Here is a 24,789-nt window from a genome sequence, read left to right as displayed (position 1 = left end):
GCGTTTTTTTTTTGTGAAAATTCAGGACTGTATAGTCAGTGAAACCTACTCTATTGCTACAACAGTGTAAGGGTACAGCTACAGCAGTGGAACCTGCTCTATTGCTACTAGAGAGTTTGGGAAGAAATTCATTCAAGTAAATCAGCATTGTTATTACAGTAAAACAGAGGTTTTAACTTTCCAGAACTTTTGTGCCTCTTCATATCCGTCTTGAGTTTCCTGCCTATGCCTGTGGGCCCAATTTGTTGCTTCTTCCTATCTAGTGTTTGTTTAAGAAAATTGTGCTTCTTACAGTAAATCAGTTTCCTTTGGGAATCATTTTATATTTATATCAGCATCTGTCAATTTTGTCTGGATCAGCCAGCATCCGCATTGAAATCCGTGCAGGATTTTTTGTATTTTTTTCATATCTTGGGAAACGTGCAGATGGCTTCGTTAACCAGTCTCATGTTGGAAGGCAGTCAGGAATATTCCGAGCAGACAGCATCTGCCTTTTACGCCTTTATGGCTAAAAGGTCGTCAGATCATGTACCGTCTTCTGCTTGGTACATTGACTCTGGTGCATCACGCCATTTCTCTCACAGGCGTGACTGGTTTATTGACTTCTCACCTTTCAGTGATTCTGTGGTATTTGGTGGAGGGGAAAAATATACAGTGGTTGGCAGAGGTACCGTTCAGATTCAGTCTGGTGGGCGCACACTCATCTTCTTGAATGTATACTATGTTCCTGGTATGGAAATTAATCTGCTGTCTGTCAGCCAAATTATGAGGAATTCTCCTCAGCTTGATGTAGTGTTCAGTGCGCACAAGTGCTCCATTATTGACAGGGAGACTAGTATAACAATTGCTGTTGGCCTAGAGGACCATGGTCTATATAGGTTACTTGACACCGGTGACTCTCCAGAAGTGGCTCTAGCAGCACGTGTCTCTCCCATCAGTACTCTATGGCATCAGTGATATGGGCATCTAAATATGCAGTATCTCTCTCAGCTCTCTCGGGAGGGACTTGTGTCAGGATTACCTGATATTCAGACTCAGCAATTGGGGGTATGCGGCGCCTGTCAAGCGGGAAAGCAACATCGGTCTCCATTCAAGGATGGAGAATCTTGGCGAGCATCTAAGGTACTTCAATTACTTCATGCTGATATTTGTGGACCTATGAATACAACTTCTATCACTGCTTGCAAATATTTTTTACTTATTGTAGATGATTTCAGCAGAAAGATGTGGGTGTATTTTCTAAAAAATAAATCTGATGCACTTAGTACCTTTCAGAAGTTTAAAACCTTAGTTGAAAAAGAGTCTGGCTGTAACATCATGACTCTTAGGACCGACAATGGGGGGGAATTTTGTTCTTCAGCTTTTGCCAACTTCTGTGAGATTCATGGCATCAAACATCAGTTAACCACACCCTACACTCCTCAGCAGAACAGTGTTGTCGAGCGTCGCAACCGCACGGTTGTTGAAATGGCTCGTTCCATGTTACAACACAGGTGTGTTCCAAACAGATTCTGGGCTGAAGCAGTATTTACTGCTGTTTACCTTCTTAACCGATCACCCACTCAGGCTGTTACAGGGAAGACTCCTGAAGAGGTTTGGTCTGGTCGTAAGCCTAAGATCAGTCATCTCAAAGTATTTAGCTCAGTTGCATATGTTTGGATTCCAGCTGCTAAGCGCTCTAAGTTGGATTCCAAAAGTCAAAAACTCATGATGACAGGGTACAGTGATCATCACAAGGCCTATAGGCTGATAGATATAGCCACTGGTCGTCTTAGCTTCAGTCGGGATGTAGTATTTGATGAAGACAGAGGATTCTTTCAATCTTCTTCTTCTGAGCAGTGTTCTGAGGATCAGCCTCACAGTGTTCTTCTTCCGGTCGGTCCACCTGATGGGAGGGATGATGTAGCATCACTATTTGATAATACTCTATCTGAACTTCCTCCAGAAAATAACCCTCCCCTTGCGGCCCCTATTGCTCTTGAGTCTTCTCCACCTCCTCCTGATATTGATTCCTCTACTCCTGATATTGGTTCTTCTACTCTTCGGCCTAAATGGTGGGCTAAAACCATTGGTGATCTCTGGGATGATGAGCTCCTTGAAGGTAGAACTTCTAGACATAAGAACAGACAACAGTCTACAGTCAATTTTGCTCTTATGGCTAACCTACACAGTATTTTTCAGCCTCAAACATATTCAGAGGCTAAGGGTACATCTGAGTGGGAACAGGCTATGGAAGCCGAATTCCAGAGTCTTCAAAAGAATCACACATGGACACTTTCTGATCTTCCTGCAGGGAAAAAGCCCATAGGCTGCAAATGGGTGTATAAAGTGAAATACAAAGCTGATGGAACCATAGACAAGTATAAAGCTCGGCTTGTGGCTAGAGGGTTCTCACAGAAGGAAGGCATCGACTATGAGGAGACTTTTGCTCCTACAGCCAAGATGAGTACCATAAGGCTTGTCCTTGCTCTAGCAGCTCAGTTCAATTGGAAAGTTCATCAGATGGATGTAAAAAGTGCTTTCCTAAATGGTGATCTCCAAGAAGAAGTCTACATGACGCAACCTCCAGGATTCAAGGTTGCTGGTCAAGAACAGAAAGTGTGTCGGTTAGCTAAAGCAATCTATGGATTGAAACAAGCTCCTCGGGCTTGGTACATGAAAATTGATCAGTACCTGACAGATCAGGGTTTTCAGCGGAGCCCATCTGATGCAAACCTGTACATCAAGCATACTGGTGATGATATCTTGTTTGTGGTTGTCTATGTGGATGACCTTATCATTACTGGCAGCTCTGCACATTTGATCCATGGGATCAAACAAGATTTATGCAGAACTTTTGAGATGACAGACTTAGGACTTCTTCATTACTGTCTGGGGGTTGAAGTTTGGCAGACTGAAAATCAGATCTTTCTCTCTCAGTCCAAGTATGCCAAAAATCTTGTGGATAGGTTCAGAATGCAGGATTGCAAACCGGCCACGACTCCTATGGAACCAGGGCTCAAACTTTCAGCACAGTCATCCTCTCCCCTTGTGGATGAAACTTTATTCAGGCAATTAGTGGGCAGTCTCATCTATCTTACTGCTACCAGACCTGACATCAGTTTTGCAATAAGCTACATTTCCCGCTTCATGTCAGCTCCTAAACCTGATCATTGGAAAGCAGCAAAGCGTGTGCTACGATATGTGCGTGGCACTTCTGATTATGGCCTCCTATACACTCGAAGTTCCAATCCTATACTCAGTGGTTACACTGATTCTGACTGGGCTGGTTCGGTTGATGACCGTAAATCTACAGCTGGGTATGTGTTTAATCTAGGATCCGGTGTTGTTACTTGGACTAGTAAGAAGCAACAAGCAGTGGCTCTCTCCTCAACAGAAGCAGAGTATCGGGGAGCAGTCAAGGCATCCTGTGAGGCAGTTTGGCTTCGACGTATGCTGGCAGATATGCATGTTTCCCAGACAGGGCCTACTTCTTTGTTTTGTGATAATCAGGGAGTGCTCAAACTTGCCAAGAATCCAGTCTTTCATGAACGAACAAAGCATGTGGAAACTCATTGCCACTACATTCGCCAGCTCGTTGAAGATGGCTCAGTTCAGTTGCAATATGTTCCCACAACAGAGCAGCCCGCCGACATTTTCACCAAGCCTCTTGGTCCTGATAAATTTGTAAAATTCAGAGGGTCTATTGGTGTTGTAAATAGATTGAGCATTAAGGGAGGGTATTAGAATATTCCTATTTAGTATTTAATGCTCATTCTTTTAGCTGTTGCTATTTTTATTCTTTTAGCAGTTTCTTAGATGAAACTGATTGTTTCCATATTCTACATAGAAACTTGATGTTTCTATTATTGTAAATATCTCTGTATTATTATTGAGCCTTAGCTTGCTCATGATTAATTGATTTGATTGGAAATCCATATGCGATGTTCGCACTGTTTTAATCTAGAGCCTTGATGTTAGTGGCATTGGTTTTCGAACTCCTCTATCATGACCCTACTGAAAATATACCCATCACTCAAACAAAATCTTGACTTTACATGCTACATTTTTCTATTGTATTTTAATGCTTAAAGGGTGATATTGATTATGAAAATCCCAATGTAGGTAATGATTTTGATGATATGTAGGTATTTGTCGTAGCATGATTTTTTGTTTGGACATTAGAGGCCATCAAGAGCCTATATGTTGATGTATTTTATGTTCAAAGATCGATTGCACTCGGTGCTATTTTGGTTGTGGACCCTTACATGTTTATATAAATAAGATTTTTTGCTTATTTGTGCATAAATGGTTTGGATTCATATGGATGCACATGACTATATATGTTTTTCTTTAAAATTTGAATATTTTAACTATTTATGTTCAACCAGTTTTTTGGTCCAATTTTTTTTACCGATTCCAACTGATTCTCAATTCAGAGGGTTTTCCGGTTCGGTTCTTATAACATTGGTATCTACTATAGTCTATTTTAATTAGTACTAATTAGATTCTAGAATGATGAGTTTAAATTTTAAATCAATCTGCATTCTAGAATGATGAATGATAAATTTAATTTTTAAATCAATATAGATTCTAGAATGATGAATGATGAATGTGGATTAATGCATTTCATTAGTGAATCTCGAGGTGTATGGATAAATGACGAGTATGAATGATGTGTGTACCAGTCTGAATGATGAATATGGATCAGTGTCTTTCATTATCCAATTCAATTATGTATGAAACAATATATTTATGCTTTCAATTTTTTATTATGAATTTGAATTTGTTAATTTTAGACAACAATGGTATGTTCTTTACTTTAGAGCAATTTTACTTCAATTTCTTTATTAGCCCAGTATCAATATTCAAATTAGCAATCACATCAACATGATAGAAAAATGCAGATAAAGCATAAACATAAATAGTAGAAGACAAGCCAAGACAAGAGGACACGAGATGCGCCACCAGCCAGGGACAAACCCCAATGTGGGGAAACCCTTGATCAAATCTTATTTTAGTCTTCAATAGTTCAGCAAAGAGAGATAGTACAATTTACAAATCTGATAATTTATAACAGCAGCAAAAGAGCCCTAACCAAAAAAGTCAATGTTGGTCAACAGGGCAGATTTGACCCTCAGCAAATCGGTCAACTTCAGTCAACTTATGCCTTCAAACAGCAAGATAAAACAGCCCTCAAAACAGTCAAATTAATCCCAGTCAAAGTCTGGTCAAACAACCCACTTGGGGTCAGCCCTAACTGCAGTCAATGCTGGTCAACGTTAGCCTCAATTTTTGTGCCCAGAAATGTGGCTTGCCCAAACATAGATAGCCCTCACAAAAACGCAGTCAAAAGAGGTCAACACATGTTGGTCAACGCTTGGTCAAACTGTCCAGAAATTTGGTCTCCTGAAATTTCGGCCTCCTAAAATTTCGCTCTCCTAAAATTCCAGACGTGTAGAGAGAGAAAGGCCCAAAAATCTGTACCCAATCAATGACGAGAGAGAGAGAGAAGTGTGAAGATGAGTGTGTCCAAATGAGGCTAAGGCATCATGTATTTATAGCAAACGTCACTGTTGGGCTTCTGAGCCTACGTAAGTTTGTTGGCCAACCATGACAATTTGTCCATAATCAAAATAAATTCATAACTTCATTTGTACATGTGGGGATCGGATGACCTTTAGATCAATCCTACACCTCTCAGAGAGAGGAATCCAAGAAAAATATCAGCGGTCATAAATAAGATGACCCATGTGGAGTTTGGCCCTAGTTGCCAATTTTAACAGAATTATATATATATATATATATATATATATATATATATATATATATATATATATATATATATATATTTGTGTGTGTGTGAGTGAAAAAAAAATTATATACCTCAATGCCTCCCCGTCCCCACTAAATTTTCCTAAAATTTGAGAGTACTCCCACACATCCCCCTAGTGCGTCTCCCCGCACCAGCGTCTCGAAGTCTTGGTGGAACATTGGCTTGTAATGTAGGATGAAAGGTGTTAAGTATGACATAGGAAAGATGGAACACGCTATCTCAATCATAGCTTTCCCAATAGTGCCCCTCCTATAACCCTAAAGCCTTAGAGGAGGTCCCAATGGACCAGGGCTAAAGACTAACCCCCTTGGTAAGGTGAGAGAAAAAGGTAACAGTCAAGATCAGTCAATCATCCAAGTCACTGCTTTATCCATGTTAGAATTCTTAATTCTTAAAATATTAAGTAAAAGCACTTGTTTGCAAAAATGGTTGAAGTACCTACCATGTGGTAGCCCACCTTCATGCAAGAGGCTATGTCACACGGTTCGGGTTTGAATTCGAGTTCGACAACAATTAAGTTCGATTCGAATTCGAATTTTCTAATCAGGTTCGTATGAGGTTCGACATTAGGTTTGACTATACATATTTTTCAATATATATATATATATAACAAAATTATAAAAATTTCAAAATCGGTCCATAAACACATGAATACAAATTCTTATTAGTAAACATACATGAATAATGTAATCATTCTAACATCTAGTTAAATGTAAACATATACAATAGTAGTTTGCAAATGAAAAAATGAAATATAGTGTTTGAAGACAATTTATGAAAAAGAACATTTACCAAATTTCAAGGTAGGTAAATGTGAATTGACACAATCTTGTAAACAATATAGTGTTTGATTCTGCCTTTCCAGAGCTCTGAGTGGTCACAAATACAATAGGGATGCACAAGCAAAAATGGCAGGTGCTTGTATGGTAACAATTGATGAACAGAGAGAAGGTAATATTATGCCTCTACCTCTCATTTACTCAGATAGGAGAGTCACCAATGAAAAGACGAATCAAAAATTTCATAAAGAGGTTTCTAAATGTTCTGATAAGAAACCAGGATGGACACAAACTTTGCTTCTCAATGCTACAAGGGATGTTTTGTTTTCTGTTCTTGATGTAATATTCCAACTGTGTGAAGAACAGGTGGACCCTCTTTTCCCGTCATTATTTTAGAATTTGGAAGATGAGATTTGGAGGGAAAATGAGGGAAAGAGGATCCTTCAGTCATCCAATGACATACCAATCTAGCAAATGTTAGAAAACAATCTGCTATACAATCTCAGGTTCTCAGGTTGTTTGCCATTTATATATGGAGATTTCTTGGGGTCATCAAAATTGCTAATGAATCTTCCTACCCCTGGAAAATATTTTCACCATTTAAAGATCTTTAGTCAATGCTTTGATGCTTTAACACAGTACCTCAATCTCACTGTCAAGAATTAGTTTCACACCCAAGATGCATTTCGAATAAGACAATTCTGTCAGAATAATATTAAATGAAAAACTCCCTATTGGGCTCAACAGAAATTGGATTGATGAAGCACTGGAAAATGCAAAATTGGGCTTTGGTGACGAATTGGTCATTTATGCTACATAAATAATTGCAAGGATTTTTGCAGGGTTTGAATATCAGAATATGACATTTGTTTGCAGCCTGTGGAACTAGGGTAAGTTGCATCCCACATCGTTCTTTTGCTCAAGTCTCAGTGCTTCACTCCAGGATGCAAGACGCAACACGCAGGACGCAAGACGCAGCACGCAGCACGCAAGACCCAGCACAACTCACGCAGCACGCAGTCACGACTCAAGTTTCCAGTTTGCAAGATGCACGAGACTCGAGTCACACTCAGATCGATCCTCACGGCTACGGCCCACGGGCTAAGTTCTAACCATTGTGCGCCCATGGTTTTTTTGCTAAACAGTTAAATAAAACCCACGAACCCTAAGATCGAATCCCAATTTTTTTTTTCAAATTCGATAAAATTCGCCTTCAGGTTCGCGTTGAGGTTCGAATTCGATTCGGTTCGCATGGGGTTCGAATTCGAATGAGGTTCGCCTTCAAGTTCGACCTTCCGGTTCGGCGAACTTGAACGAATTTAAATTTTTTTTTGAGATTCGCCGAATTTTGAACTTGAAGGTTCAAGTTCGGCGAACCCTGTGACATAGGCAAGAGGAATGCCAAATGGTTAAAGGTGCATGACCGGTGAAAACGGCGGAAGAATTTGGCATATCATCATAATTGAGCAATGTATAGATCTGCTGGCTAGCTGTCCAAGATAGGAGAAAAGTTTTCGCCTATGGGGTTACCCACTTTCGGTGGGTAACAGGTGTACAGCTAGGAGGATCTAATTTTGCAATTACAGTCCAACATCTGCTAGGGCCAATTCAAATACCAGAGCAGCCATTTTCAGGGGGCCAAATTATTCCTTGGGCCAAAAATCTTAGGTCCATTTCTAGGTTCTAATATTGCCGAATTTTCTGTGTAATTTCTCTGTGGGTCTAAAAGCTGTAAATTGTTTATATTCCAATATAAAGTGAAGGGAGATTTATTGGGTTGAATTTCAGTTGTCTTGCAGTGATTTCCTGTTTAATTTTTCTGTTGCATATTTACTGTTTAAATGTTGAGAACGCCAGCATATTTATTTTCACAATTTCAGATTTTAGTTTGGTAAAATTATTTTCTAGGTATAAATAATTGTGAGAAAAATAAATCAGATCTGGTGTTAAAAGTTCAACAGAACAGAGTAATGGTTGTCAACCGTACTATATTGTCCGGAGAGAATGAGGTCCAACTCTCAGATTCCCAATCATATGGGGTTGCTATGTACATTGCTGGTCCTGTCCTATTTGCACCAGATTCTCCCAGAAAGTCTTTTCGTTTAGCAATAAACTGGGCCTGTAAAATTTTACAGTATGATGTTAAGCAATTGTGGCAGCAATAACTGCATAAATTGAGACTGCCTATAACGAACAACATAAAGTCGAGTTTCAATAAATGCTTATTGCATCAACATAACAATTTTCTGTTCACTGACCATAATTTGTCCTTCTTCCTTCATTGTTAAGTCTCCGTTGACATCAACAACTAAAGGAGATAAGGCCCAGTCATGATAAGCAACAAGGCGCAAAAACCTGCAAATCACAGTCATGATCCTCCAAGATTACCATCCAACTATCAATATCGATAGAAATTTCTTGCAGTAGAAAATTATTGGAAGCAATAATGTTAAGGAACGTAATTGAATTGAGAAAAAAAATGCTTATTATTCTGACAACGAACATGACAAATTAAACACATACAGAAAGATGGAATGGTAATCAAAAGTGTTTCTATTACTTTTGATTAGGTTACCAATGAAACTTTAAATGGAAAGAAAGAGTAGTCACCAGAACGTATACAAATGTGAAATCTAGCAATTCTTGTTGTTAAATTGCAGTGGTCTGGAATCTGACTTCAGAGAGGTAGTCAATGATGCAGCAACCTGGCCATTGAATGTAACAACCATTTTCTAAAATTGGGATCATTCAGTCCCAACAGTTCCACCCTGCTTAAATATGTTGCTTCTAATTGTCATAGGATTCCAACTGATTATGCAGATCAGTGACATGAGAATTAGGGAGCAAAGAGTTGCAAATTCTTGTTCAAAAGCAGCACAAAGTCAGAGAGCTGTGTCAGTTTTGTTAGAATGTGTAATGTAATGATATCTAGTCAATAATGGCTACATTTGAAGGTGTATGATATCAATATGATCATCTTAGGAGCATTGTTTAGACATATTGTACGTATAATGAAGCATCATTTACCTCCCTAATAGGTCCATATTATCACTATTTTAGTATTTAGTTACAAACCCTAGAAGTGACTCAGTCCCATATTTCAGGTTACAGACATTTTTAAACAGGACCTTGAAGTCCTTTATGCTGATTGAGAAATCGTATACGGATCCTGTATGAACTCCAAACTTGAGTGCTTATGAAGAAAAAAAGTGAATAATAGACAGCCTATTTAAAGTGGGTTTTCTCCACTCTAGGTTTTTACCTCTATAAATATCTTTCCTGACTCTCTTATCTTGTTATTTTGATTTATAGTTTCTTTTCTATAGTAGTTAGTAGGATAAATAATTATTATTCATGCACTATGTACTAAAGTTTTAATATTAAGTTTCTTTGTTGCAAAAAAACCATTGGCTAACTCCTTTGTGTTGAAGAATGTAACTAGTGTCGGTCTTCATAATTGTACGTGAGTCATGATGTAATATATTTGCAAAACGAAATTTATTATTATTATTAATTTGACTATTAAAGCATGGGTTCCATGCTTGGGTCATGTTACCCACCATTTTGTGGGCGATATCCCTAAGAGAAAAAAAATTGTCCAAGATGGTCCTCAGCGAGCAGCCAGCGGCCCCTTGCAGCGACCAACTAGCTCGTTGTGCCACTTCTCTGCCACCTGAGCCAGCCATGTGGTCTCTCACCCATCTGCCATGATCATATGTTTGAAGGTGGGCCTCCCGAACCTAAAGGTATGCCTTGTCATTAGGTAATTGAGTATTGCAGCTTACTTATCATGGACACTTATGGGCATGGATTAATGGGTAGATTCGGCGGAATGAACGGGCTAGGTCTGTGCTCTTTTCCCCTAGAACCCTTTTGGATGTTAACCTTGGGTTCTAGTCCCATGGGATCTCTTTCACTGACCCTTCGGCTTAAGGGATGGTAATACATGGGGAACCCCGATTTTGGTTGCATGGTCCCGCTCCCTCATCCATATATACTACTCCCCTTCCACTTATTATAATCCCATTCATCATTTCTCCCACCTTGGTCTACATTCCTACGTTGGGTCTCCATAGGGTGAGCTTTACCCTTGCCCAAACCTTGGGTGCAGTTTGGAATGATGCCTCAGAGGTTGATGCAACTGGAAAGAAAAGTAAAAGCATAATGGGCCACATTCAACAAGAAAATGTACCACAAAATGAAAAAGATGGTCAGGGCAAACAGATTTAGCACGTGGGCATAAGCCAATACATCAACTCTACCGCATCATCATGGCCATCACCCTAGTTCCTACAGGTCCTAGATGAGCCTCCCTTATCATTTAGGAACCCATGATTGTCCCAACCCTTGGTAGGCAATGAACCACCCTACCTTAAAGGGGGTATCCACTGCTATATCTCACACATCATGCTCTTACCCCTTGAACCCCGAGCAGTTAATTAAAGAAAAATCATAAAAGGCAAAAAGCATATAAAGAAGGGTGGAAAAATCAAGGTCGGGGCACCTCATGTACCACGATTGCTCCCTCCTATACATTATATACCCAAGTGTGGGTTTCCCCTTTACTAGCTACCCTTGGGCATGGGGCCCAAGGTTGCCTATTTTCATTCCCTACTCCATTCATCTCTTTATCACATGCCACCGCCTTTTAAAGGATGTACCATGGACATGTTATCCCCTTTAAAAGTAGAAACCACCTAATAGGGTACTTGGCTAACCCCATTTGGAGCTTGGAGACATTAGCACATGCCAAAGCCCATTATGGAAGGGCATGCCATTATGAAGTCCCCACCTGTTGTCCATGGTTTGTAAGCTCTTTTACTCGATTTCCTTGATGACTTGTTGTACTGGAAGGCTAGGGGACGCATTGGATCTTATGCAAGATTGCAGGTGGTCTCCATCTTGGGTTTGGTCTCCCTATACGGGGTCCTAACCCTCCAGAGGGCTACATTAGCACATGTAGGGTGTGCGTTGAGAGCCATGGGCCTCCACAGCAGTAGACAGCACTCCATGGATCCCCATAGATGTTCAAATATTCATCGAGATTCACCTATTGGGCGAGGAAGATGCACCTGGTTCACCTTTGCCCAACCAGCCCCACAGTTGTACCATACACTTGGTAGATGACCTAGGATTTGTATGTTGATGTGGCATCATTTACATCATCATCTGAGCCCTTACAGATGGTCTACAGGCATCTTTGATCTACTTGGAGACCCATGAGGTTACTTGTGTACCCCCCACACCCATTGGGAGCACCACAGGTTTATTATGTGGAGAACAAGGGGCCAACCCTACTTTTGGGAGTCGTATTCATCATTATGGCACTTATGGACTTCATTAGGCTTCTTAAAAGGCCCATCGACGTGTATTATTGATCATTTGACCTCTTAAGAGGCTTATTCTTTTGTTTATGAGTTAGTTTGGTGGGCTTGTCACCCAAAGTTAGTTATTTTGCATATTATTTTATTCTAGAGGCTAATATAGGTCCAATTAGCTAAATTGAACTCATTAGAAGTGTATAAATACAAGTTATGTGAATTCATATTAGTATCATCGCGGAGTTTTGACTTGTATCTCTCTAAATATTTTCGCTATTCCTTATTGGTGGACAAAATTTTGGAGCATTCATGAATTTTGATGTTTGAATTATCTTTTCTGATCTTGAAGCTTCTTGATTGGCAAGTTTATTGATGGTTGGATATATTTTGTTACATGTAAGTACAAATTTAATGATATTTCTTCTTTTACTTTGTCACATGCATTGATGATGAGATTTTCGCTATACTAGGGCTAATTGTTGCATGCATTTAATGCGAAATTGTGGAATTATGTTTCTATATAGCATCTCTCTATGTATGGGCCATGTATGTTGAACAAATTCTCCTAGGGATAACTCTTTGGCTGAATTTATCTTAACAAACCATCTTACCTTGCAAAATGAAGTGTAAAAGCTTTAAGGTCACTCTCCTTTGCCCTAATGACAAGCAAAGTTGTCCTTGAAGCTTCATTGACCTAGAAATGAAATCCATTCTTATATTCTTCTTGACTCCAATCTCCCCAAAGGATCAGGCCCTGGTCTACCATAAGGTGATCACTTAAAGAACCATTTTTCTTCACCTCTTGTTCTTTATTCTAGGTCTAGCCACATTAGCGCTCCTACGGCATCATTTTCTCGACAAACCACCAATAGAAAAATTTTGATCCCTAGGCTAGTTCCTCATAGGGATCATTTTGCACTTTTAACTGAAAATCATTTCTTTGATCCCCTTCTCCTTCTTGTTTAGGCCAAGTTCATCAGTGGTTGCTAAACACCCACCTCTTGACCTAGCTTGGGTCCACTTGGTCCTATGTGTTCCCATACCTCATCAAAATTAATTCTTCAAAAACCACTTGGGATACCAAATTCCATAAGGATTTTAGGGATTGGGAAGCTCCTTAACAATTCATACTCCTTAAACCTAACCCTTAAATCCTCATCCCGTTCTCCTAGAAAGCCTTGTAGCTTGCTTAAGAAGCAAGCAAGTCCCATTCTTGAGTCTCCCCTGGGAAAGGGTTCCTAAGATCACTTCACATCCATCTTAGTTGATCTATCCTTCATAAGTGATTCTCCATATATCAGGTCTCCTCCCATCAGTGAAAGTCCGTAAAGAGTAGGAAGCTTTAGCAATCGGGACAGTGGCCTTTAGTTTCATTGTTGCTCTTGACCTAGCAAGTGCCCCACTAGGACCCCTTGCTAGTTTGAGCAGTAACATTTTGGCACTATTGTCGGGGACACGAAACGTGTGTTTTGTTCCCCATACGACATATTGAACGAAACCCTAGTTCTTCAACAAGAGTCTCGATGTGTTGATGCGTTGATGGACAAATTGGGTAATGGAGGTTCAGTGGCCAGATGGACTTGGATCGCTGATAGAAGCAGAGTTGTAGTTCAGGAGCCGAAGGACCAGGCAGGTACAGGATACGACCGAGAGGAGCCAAGAGAGTGCAATACATCAGCCAGATGGTCGGAGTGTCTTGTTGAGGGTAGATTGGTGCCGATGGACTGACACCAAGCCCCAGTTTTGTATTCTTGTACTTGTGGATATTTGAGGGCCATAATCCCTAGTATGGGAGCGCTAGATTGTTGTATTATTCAGTTTGATTAATATAACGAAGTTGGGTTGTGCTACAAAATTGTGTAAAAAGTTGTCTATATTATGTGAACTAGTAGATTTACTGTTGTTTATATTTCGTTGTGCAAAGTAGTTTCGTTGTGATTGTTGGTTTGGTAGCGTCAATGAATTAAGATCCTATCTTAAACACTAGGATCGTAGAAAAACAACGGCAACAACAAATTCATCTAAATCTAGCTGACAATGGGTACAATTATTCAGTCAACCAATGAACCTTTATACATATACAAGACATTTCGATTTTATTAACCTCTACAAAAATTATTTTATTCCTAATAAAAATGTTCTTTCTCAAATCCCACCAACTATTTGTCTATGTTAATTTTCAGGAAATGGAGTTTTGAGGTTATTATGATAAGGACTAAAACTGCTGAGGAAAAATATCTCTCTCATCATCCAACTTGTAGTCTCATGATAAAGCAGATCATGCAAATTAGCAGCTACATGTTAAGTCCCAATCCTTGATACAATTAAAATTGGCAATCACAATGTAGAATCTATTTGATCAACACTTCATATTTGATCAAGTCCATGTGATGAAAATTGCCAAAAGAAATACCTTAAGAAGCCTGTCACTCGTGAACAAGGAGCAGAGAATGGGAACGGCCTGACAAACAGATATGCAACCAATAGCTCCACCGCTTCATCTGCCAAAATTCCAGAAAACATATGCGAACAAATCCATCTTTTGGCAAGCCTGCAAGTTGAGAGAAACAAACAGGTATATTCTTCAGCCACAAATCTGCCAATCAAGGCATGCAAGATTTTGCTTAGGATAAATATGTGTATGTATATATCAGAAATCTGGCATTAGAGGCTTACCGCACAGTTGGCCCATAAACTGGATGCAAACCCTGCAATCCATTTAACATGCTCGAATGCTGGCTACGAAGTAGAAAATCTTTCTCCAAAGGAACACAATTGGTATTTTGTAGATTTCCAACTGGTAGGACACCAAAAATACCTAAGCACAGTTCATCTTCAGTATCTTAATAAGAGATTTTGGACACATGACATGCCAGAACACATGCCAAACATGTGTTGGACATGTGCCCTAGACATGTCCTACCTGCTTGACTCTAAAAAACATATTCCATTGCTATTTTCTCACTTTCAGCTGTACAGAAAGAGTTCTTACTGTCTCATTGTGCATGTGAATGGTAAAACGAGATTTGAAGGGATTGCAAGCGTTTTGGAAATGTTCTATTTTCTAAAATAGGTACTTTATGTCTATATTTCATTTTTGTATCTGTAATTTGTTTCTGGGGTCAACATGTCCTATGTTGGACACTTGAATTTTTGTGTCCTGTGTACTTTGTGTCATGAGACTTGGAAGAAAACTCATAAGCGACAATTAATTTAACAAGCTTAACAGATAAAATGAATGGCCATGTTGTGATCCAGACCTTGTTTCTTTATCAGACTTTTGTCTTTCTCATACAAAATCCTGAGACGGAATGCAAACCCAGCCATCAGTAAATCTACAGCATCTTCAGCAGCTACATACAGTATGCCCCACCGCTTCTGCATACTAGATAACAGAATTAAAAATAAAAGCTGAGAAACCATATAATTTAAGAAATCAAGTCTCCATTTATTGCCTTTGTATCTACACATGCCAGAAAAACATAAATTTATTCAACGATCGTCATCTGTCTTATCATTTTACCATTTATGCTATGTCAAAATAATCATATGTCAAACACCTACCCAGTGGACGAGTAAAATAATTTGATATGCATGCAATTAATGCTTCTAACTAATATATAATAAGCAAACTTAACCTACCTCTCAGCAATTTTGAGACAGAAAGCAGATTTGGTTTTCTCAATTGCTATTTCACCAATAGGCCACTTCCCAGAACCTTCCAACTAAATCCAAAGATTAAGCATCAGTAGAGGAACTAAATACTTCTAGAATCAACAAAAACATTTAAAATTGAGAATTCTACACCCATTAAATAACCAACCATCGCCTCTGATATCCATTATAAACTTGCAAAAATAATGGGATAGCTGTTCTTACTTGAATCATGACCTCCAGAGTTTGGATACAGGTTGGCACTAATATGTCAGAATACTGCCGTTTTTCTTTATCTGTGGCAAGAGGATGAGGCATTGGAGGGAATACAGAAGTATGCCTAAATGCTGAGATCATACACCAAAGCAAAACAAATAAATCCACTGTTAGAACACATTTTAACTAGTCAATCTAGTAAAATCATACATGATTAAGCTTATCAGTAATGAAAAGAACAAATAGCACTAGGACTATTACTAGCCATATTGGAAAAACCTATGTTTGCAAATGAGATTGAATTGCCATAATAAGCTTTATAGTCATGTATGGGAGTTGAACACATATCCTATATCCCTTTTATATCATCATTGTTAATAAACCTAATCTGTATAAAGAAATTAATTGGTTTACCTGAGCATTTTATTCCTTTGCTCAAAAAGCTTGCAGAAAAGCTTTCCTAAATCTCCACAGCTTTCATGATTAGAAGGACAGTAATGCTACAAATCTTTTAAAATTGAGATCTACTGGGGGCATTTGCAGGACATTATAAGATAAAGTGTTTCTCATTCTCCACTTCTTAGTATCACAAAGACAACAAATTTTTTCATCCCATGGCATTTTAGAAATTGCGCAAAGTGTTATATAAAAATTAGTTAGTCTATAGTTATTAGGCACAGGGCATGACCATTCACCAAGAGGCACGCAAGGCAGTATATAGCCAGGACCTCCCACAAAATGTAAGCATCATCTATTCAATTATTAATAAAATATTTATCATGGCTGTCAATTATTAAGTTCGTTTATTTCCCTTACCGAATATGAAGGTGATGGTCACTGACAGTAAGAAGATTGAAAAGGTAGGGAAATGACATAAGGTTAAATTGCAGATACAAGACTTTAATTTAGAATCCCCGTTCTTCACTGTACCATTAGGAGGAGTAGATGTGGTCTTAGGGATCCAATGGCTACGAACTCTAGGCACTTATGCTGCCAACCATCAAGTACAGTTCATAAGATTTAACTGGGAAGGGCAGAGGTACAAGTTATACGGATTCCAAGCACCATAGAATCAAATCGTATCGTCATCTCAAATGATGAAGATGATTCGAAAAGGAGCACTAGCTTATGTAGTACAATGTCACCAATTAGAAATGTTATTTGCAAACATGATCAGCGAAGAGTCACCAGAGGTACAAGATCTAATTCAGAAGCATGAAAAGGTATTTCAAGACCTGCCTATGAAAATGCCTCCTAACAGGGAAATTGAACATACAATAGAAGTCAAAACAGGGTCAAACCCCGTCAACATCAAGCCGTATCGATATCCACATCATCAAAAGACGGAAATTGAGAGATTAATCCAAGACCTTTTAAAGTGTGGGATCATCTCGAAAAGTAAAAGTCTATATGTTGCTCCAGTGGTATTGGTAAGGAAGAAGGATGGTTCATTCAGGCTATGCATTGACTATAGAGGATTAAACAAAATAACGATTAAAAACAAATTCCCAATCCCCTTTATCGACGAAATGTTGGATGAACTACATGGCGCAAAATACTTCTCAAAATTGGACTTAAGGTCAGGGTATTACAAAATCAGAATCATGTTGGAAGACATACCAATAATGGCATTTCGAACACACAAAGGTCACTATGAATTTAAAGTAATGCCATTTGGGTTAACCAATACACCAACAACGTTCCAAGCCATTATGAACAAATTATTTCGTCCATATCTTAGGAAGTTTGTATCAGTGTTCTTTGATGATATTTTAATTTACAGTAAAACTTGGAAGGAGCACTTACAACATCTGGATAAAGTTCTTACACTACTGAAAGAGCATCAGTTCTACGCAAAAAAATCCAAATGCACCTTTGGAAAGGAAGAAGTAGAATACCTCGAACACATTATATCCCATGAAGGCGTAAAAGTAGACCCTAATAAAATCAAAGCTATAAAGGAATGGACCAAACCGGTTAATATATCCAAGCTAAGAGGGTTCTTATGATTGACTGGATATTACCAAAGATTTATTAAAAACTATGCACATAGAACTGCACCTCTGACAAACCTTTTAAAGAAGAATTCATTTCAATGGGATGAGGAAGCAGGAAGGTGTTTTGAAGAACTGAAGGAAATTATGTCTAATGCCCCGGTATTGGCAACCCCAGATTTCTCTAAACCATTTATCATCGAGTGTGATGCTTCCGGATTCAGTATAGACGCAGTGTTAAGGCAAGAAGGGCATCCAATAGTGTTGATTTGGGGTAGCATCGGACGTGCTCCAGCCACGAAATTTGGTGGAGAGGTTAGGGCACATGAGATCTCCAATACCCAGAAAGGGTTTGGGCACATTCTAAACAGTTTGGGAGATATTAAAATAATTAATATTTTTAATGGCGTCCCTAAGTCTAAACATAGAGAAATTAAAATATTAATGTGAATTAATATAAAGCTGTGTTAGAATGGTCCAAAAGACATGGATCAAGCCAGATCTAATCTTAACCGTCGATTAGGGACTTAATCTCAACCGTTGATTTGTCAACGAGAAAAATATAAGAGGAGGCTTGAGGGTCACTTGGAGAATACACCAGAGTGATCAGTCATTCTATTCTCTATAGCGAGGTTTGCTAAGAGAGATAGAATTAGTGATCAGCTACAGCAAGGGGCAATGAGTACGAGGCAGAGAGGTAGGGACAGTGCCGAGAGACCAACACAGAAGCAAAGAGAGGTAGACGCAGAGGCAACAGAGACTGCGCAAAGCCAAAAGGGCCTGCGTCATCCACGTAGAGGCTACAAGAGTGACGCAGAGAGCCAGAGAGGCTGCGCAGAGCCTCAGTAGGCTGACGTAGAGGGTTTCAGGCTGACACAGAGGCCAGTAGGGCTGACGCTGAGCTTCAGATTGTGCTGGAGAGGGATTTCGTGGAGCAGGCTTTCTGAATACCTATTTTCGAAGAGAGGTATTGCTACCAAATTTTTTATCTCTGTTGGTTAGCCAGTTTGGCACCCAGTGTACTCAGAAAAGAACTGCCTAATAATAAAACCCTCAGATAGCTGCACCAGTTTTCCCGCATTGGGTTTTTCCGGGGACATTAGTCCAAAAATAACAGTGTCATTTGTGTGCATGTTTCTGTTTCCTTCAGTTGATGATCTATAATGTGTTGAGCATGCACTTGTATTTATTTTTCAGTGTTTACATGGTAAATAACTTGTTAATTAACAGAACAAGTAGGTAGGAATAAATCAGTAAAGTGCATGGAGGGTTTCTAACTGGTAGACTTAGAAACTTCAACATGGTATCAGAGGGAGGTTGCAGACCACAGGAGAACTGAGGACATCAGCAGAGCAGAGCAGCAGCAGCAAAAAACAGTTGTCCCGAGTGACAGAAGTTGTTCCTAGTAGCAAAGCAACAAGGAAGGGGTGGCGCAGTGCCTACGTCATCAAGTTCGAGCCAAGAAGAGGTTGCGCAAAGGCTAAAGGAGGCAAAGACAAGCTCATCAAGAGCCACGCAGAGGCTAGGAGGGTTGACGCAGTTGGCTGAAGGAGCTAGTTTGTTGGTGTCGGGATTGCGCCTAGGAGCTCTCACTTTCAGGTTGCTGGGGTTTAGGAGGCTGTGCGTAAGTTGCAAAGTGGAGCTGGTGGGGTACTGTAGTCAGAACAGTACCTAACAGGGCAAGGCCAAGGAGAAGGGAGTTGCTACTGAGGGTTTCTAGCCGAGAAATCCGAATCAGTTGTGCATTTGCACAAACGATCAGAATAGGGGGCATCTCAAAATCGGCAGAGGGGTTTCCAGCAGGGAAATCAAGGCTCAAAGGGAGTCACATCGAGAGCTTCTAGGAGGGAAGTAAAAGAGCAGCATGGCACTACACGGATTAAGAGACCAGGACAGACAGGACGGAGCCTCAAACTTCGCAATCTGGAAGGCCAAAATCTTATCTGTACTTGACAGAAATCGTGTCAAGCACTTCGCCTTCAGGATGATAGTGATCCCAGTTGACCCAGCTGATAATGACAAGTACGAGGAGGCAATGGCGAGGGCCAAGAGCATCATCCTTGACAGGGTCAAGGACCATATAGTACCACACAGGGAACGGCAAATGAGATGTGGGAGGCCCTAAAGAAATTGCACCAGCATACTTCTGTGCAGAGAAGGATGTTACTAGAACATCAGTTGCAGTCATACCAAATGAAGAAGGGAGAACTAATCGACACCTTCCTCGGTCAACTGAATGAGATCCAAGATCAGTTGACTTCCATAGGGGCCATGCCGGATCAAAAATTGATGGTGAGAAAAGCCCTGAACGCAGTCCCAGAAGACTGGGAGGTATTTGTCCAGAGTATACTGGGCAGAGCAACCCTTCCACATTGGGAGGAAATGTGGGCAGCTCTTCAACAAAAAGAAATCAGAAGGCTAAGCAAGGCGAGAAGCAGCGACAAGGGGATCAGAGTCAAGAAGGAGGAGGAGGAGGATGTTGCCCTAGCATCTGAGGGAAAGCAAGAGAAACGGAAGGAGGACCTCCCCAAGATCAAATGGTTCCACTATGGGGAGTTGGGTCATTATGCGACCCAGTGTCCAAGGAAGAAGAACAAGTGAGAGACCTCCGAGACAAAGGCAGCGCCAGCAAGGGCAGAGAAGGAAGTGGAGACAGACGATGATTGTGCCATGAGTGCACACATGCCACTTGAGCGGAAGTGGGGAGACATCGAGTTGTAGTCAACCGGACTACAGGCGATAAGGGGCAAGATCTTCGAGGTACCCAGCCTCTTACAAGAGCCCCGAAGAGGAGTAGCAGGACTAGTGAATGTGGGTAGAGACGGATGCGGATCAAGCAGCAGAGAGAGCTATAGTGCAGAATTCCCAGGACAGCGCAAGGCTAGCAGGCTGCAACAATGCAAGATGTTATCACTCTAATAATTCTTTTGAAGTAAAAAGAAAGAAAAACCAAAGGTAACCACAAACCGCTTTTGGAGATCAGGACCTAGACTTCCAAATGCTCAGAGAGGGCTCTCTCTTTAAAATTTAACTTTGTTTTAGTTAAGATGTTTTTAGGCTAGTTATGATTGTTCAAGGGGTTTTTGATTTGTATTTGAGATTGGGTGGTGGGATCTGCTTAGACAGATGGATAGAATGATGTCTTTTAGACCATTGGGCTATGGAGTCAAACAAAAAGGAAGCAAAACTGGATTAACTCACTAAAGGGAACTTTCAAAGGGCAAGATAGCAAAGTGTTTTTCAGATCTTTGAGACAGAGGGGTGAAAGGGTTTCACAGGGTGAGAGAGCAATTAAGGGTTCTCAAACCTGGATAATGAATGAGGAATGAAGGGGTAATCAAGATCAAAGGGCAATTAAGAATCCTTTAATCTGGATATTCAAGAAATCAATCTAAACCAAAGAGCAATTAAGAATTATTTAATTTAAATATCAGAAGAAAACATTTAAATGCATAATTGTTAAGACAGAGTGTAATTAAACAAGTTTTGAAGTATTATTCCAGTTATAACATTTAGATTTAGAAAAACATTAAAGATTATGAATAACTTGAGAAAAATGACAACAATACATGAGAATACTTGTCTGAAATTCGCTTAACACATGAATCCTTTGAAATGTCTGATCTTTATTCATCAATCCAGCTTGCTGGCTCAGCAAATGATACAATAACCCTCTGGGTTTTCTGATCAAAAAGTCTATAGAAATGTCTAATAGAATCCACACCTAATACTTCGAATTTTGAAGTATTTATACAAAAGTTTATTACAAAATATCTCAAACTAATTTGAGATTTAATCTAGGAAAGAAAAATATCTTCTTGCAAGAAGATAGGCACAATTATTGAACTGTTTCAGTCTGCCCCTTTTATTTTGGTACTGTTGGCTTTGATCTTTTGCCTTTTAATCTCCTTTGTTGTTTGATCTTTTACGCTGGAAGCTTCATTTACTTTAGGCTTTCATCTGATACACTTTGACTCTGTTGATCTGTCCACATCCTTTTACCATGTTGTTTTACTTTTACTGTACATTAACCTTTTTACTGCATATTTCTATAGTAAATCAGTTAATTTCTCCCATGTTTCAGCATCAGGTAATTGGATTTTTAGCATCTTTCTATATACTTCATCTGCCTCTGTGTATTTGGCAAAAGTAGGCTTATTGATAAACAAGTGTTTTACCTCATGCTGGAGGTAAAACAAGTTTTCAAATGTTTGGTAGAGTACTTTGCCTGTTGGTAATGCTTTTATTGATGATGTATTTACCTGATCCTTTGCTACCTCTCTGATTTTCTTGTTGTAATCCTCCTGTGTCATCAGCTTATCATTTATCACTAAGGGATTGGGTAATCCCTTTTCTCTCAAAATCTGGAACTTAGCCATAAATCTATCAATGGCTAGCTGCATATTCTGACACTTATCCTCCAAGTTTTGCATCAAGTTCCTCTTGGAGAGGACCTTTCTGACCTCCAAAATTGTCTTTGTTCTGTCCTCTATTTCCAATTCCTGAAGCTCATACTTATTCTTGCTGTTAAGGAAATGGATAATTCTGGTAGCTTCTTCTGGCATTTGTCCTAATTCTGCTTTTACTTTCTGGATGGCCTCTGTAGCCAGCTTTATCAAATCTACTTGCTCAAAAATCACCTGAGAAGATGGCCAAATATCATTGACAGAGTCAATGATATTGGCCCATAGTTGTTCCTAAGTCCTTTTCCAGGGCTTTCAATCTTTCACTCAACCTGGTAGCTTTTTGCACTTCTTCTTTGTGCATGATTTTGGCAAACTTGTAATTAGTTTCCAAGCTTGTCAGTTTCTCTTTGAGCTTATTCATCTTTGTTGTCTGTATGGATATTTCTTCCATAGCTTTAACCAATTTTGCTGCCTCATCACCCGATGTACCTATTGCGGATGTAGATGTTGTAGAAACCAGTTGTGTTGTGGCCATTGGAGCTGTGGGAGCCAATGAGGCTGCCAATGTGGAAGGAACAGTCGTGGTAACCAATGGGATGACATTCACCGAGGTAGTGCCAAGATCAGTTTGCTTTAATTGGATTAAGCTATCCAATTCCTTTTCTATCTCCCTCAACTAATCATTTAGTTTAAGGACTAAGTCCATCAACTCTTCATACCTTGTTTGGTTTTCCAATACTTCTTGTGTCTGGGGATGCTGTAGTTGAGGTATCTTCAACTATTTCTTAAGTGTTGCAATGTCATCATTCTTCTTTTTGATTAATTGTTCAATGGCCTTGATGTCTTTGGGGTCATGTCCCAATTCAATTACCAAGTCTTCCAAAGACTTGATTCTGGTATCTTTGGCCTGTGAGGAGGCCTTTTCCAACTGATACTGGGCCGAAATGTTATTCAGTGAATTCTGCAACTAATGGGCAGCTATGGATTTTCCTGTAAGGGTGGAGTAAATCATTTCTCCAGCCTGCTTGTGAAATTCAATTTGGTCAATGGGATGAATATCCCTTGCCAATACTTCAAAGTCTATCTTCTTGAAATTTGTTGATGTTCTTGGTTGTTGTACAGTTGGCTTTATGAAGGACATTTGCATCTTTCCTTCCTTGATGTCAAAAGCTGACATCAACCTACTTTGATTAGGGGGTGTAAGCTTGAGATACTGTGCATAGGATTGTGCCTTCAATTTCTCATTTCTCATTTTAATTTCTTTGAACTTGTCCTTAATGTCCCTATCTCTATCAATAGGCTTATTGAATGAGGAGACTTCTACATTGAGCTGCCTTTCTAACATTTGAGTTTTTGATGTAGATGGCTCCTGTGTTTCTCTAGATGGAGTTGTGCCCTTGCTCATGTCCAACTCAGTATTAGTTATTTCTACTGAGCCTTTTGTGTCTTCCTGTTCTGAAACAGGATTGAGCCTAGGCCTTTTGCTCTGGCTGGCTTCATACTGTACATTGGATGTGTCCATACCTAAGTTGGAGGCTCCCTCTCTATTCCTTTTGGGATTCTTTTCCTCATTCTGAGGAGTCTGCAAAACAGTAGGGGTACTCATGGTTCCTTCTTGCTCTGGTACCTGCAGGAATGAGCTTTCATCAAGCTGTCTCTCTAAATCAAACAAGGTATTTTCAACATCTACCTTTGTACTATCCCTGTCTATGAGAGTGTTTTCCAACCACTCAGATTGATTGGCATATCTCTCTTTCTGGCATGGGCTGATGAATGTGAGGTCCCAATTTGACCTTTTGTCTTAGTTTGGTTATAAACCCTTGAGGGTCATACCTCCACATGAAACTGTTCTGAAACTTCATTTGTTGCAGAATTTGATTTGCTTCTTCTCCTGCCTCTCTAGAATTGCAAATGAAAAGGCCTAGCTGATTTTTTGCCTTGAACTGAGTTCTTTTCTTGGTTGAGACAAAGTTGATATCATCAGAGTTCATTATCTGCCTATAATATTCCAGAGCAAATAACCTCATGGGGGGGTATTTGGGCAGTTTGTATGGGGCAAGCTGGCAACCATAGATTCTTATTTCGGTGTGATTTTGGTAAAGGTACCAATCTCCCACCTTACTTTGCTTGGACAATTGGAGCACTCTTTTGATTTCTTGGCTTATTTTGGGTGGTGGGTTTCCTGTCAGCATGGTCATGACTAGATGGACAAAAGAGTCAATGAAGTCTGTGTAGGTGTATGGTGATGAATACTTGTGGAATAGTGGTGTCCAAAATATAACAAATCTGGGTTGGCCTTTAGTATCCAACTTCTGGATGGTGAAGGGAAATCTGTCTGACTAATAATACAAAAACATGTGGTAAAGTACAGATGAGTACTTGAATACTCTCTCATTGTGCATTCTGGTAAATTGTTCATGCATCCTTTCAGCTATGAACTGGGCATAATTGTACAAAGTAACATGAGCCTTTTTTGGGGTGAGAATGGACATGAAGGCCAGGATGAGCTCATCAACAAATTCATCTGTGGTATAGCCCAGTATACATGATATCATGGTTATAATTTGCTTGCCCCTTTCAGAGAAAATGGCAGAAACATATGGA

The 24,789-nt window shown here is 39.6% G+C and overlaps 1 protein-coding gene across 4 annotated transcripts in view; it reads right to left on the bottom strand.

The window, feature by feature from the left end:
• The window catches only part of LOC149143923 (uncharacterized), a 289,497-nt gene that overhangs the window by 30,525 nt on the left and 234,183 nt on the right, over positions 1–24,789 (bottom strand). The window contains exons 15-21 of one of the 4 annotated variants that reach the window (XM_089446412.1): positions 15,795–15,916; positions 15,558–15,640; positions 15,176–15,300; positions 14,592–14,712; positions 14,329–14,466; positions 8,853–8,949; positions 8,582–8,713 (exon numbers count right to left, since the gene is read on the bottom strand). In XM_089446412.1, coding sequence (XP_089302538.1) covers positions 8,582–8,713; positions 8,853–8,949; positions 14,329–14,466; positions 14,592–14,712; positions 15,176–15,300; positions 15,558–15,640; positions 15,795–15,916 — 818 coding nt within the window. Of the gene's footprint in view, positions 1–8,581; positions 8,714–8,852; positions 8,950–14,328; positions 14,467–14,591; positions 14,734–15,175; positions 15,301–15,557; positions 15,641–15,794; positions 15,917–24,789 lie in introns of all 4 variants that reach the window. The other 3 variants (XM_089446413.1, XM_089446414.1, XM_089446411.1) reach the window with 3 other exon arrangements.

This window comes from Pinus tabuliformis, chromosome X (genome assembly GCF_031772625.1).
Source record: "Pinus tabuliformis cultivar Carrire ecotype Pingquan chromosome X, CPIR1, whole genome shotgun sequence".
Taxonomy (NCBI): Eukaryota; Viridiplantae; Streptophyta; class Pinopsida; order Pinales; family Pinaceae; genus Pinus; species Pinus tabuliformis.
Note: the sequence above shows the minus strand (reverse complement) of the source record. Positions and strands in the feature narration are given on the sequence as shown.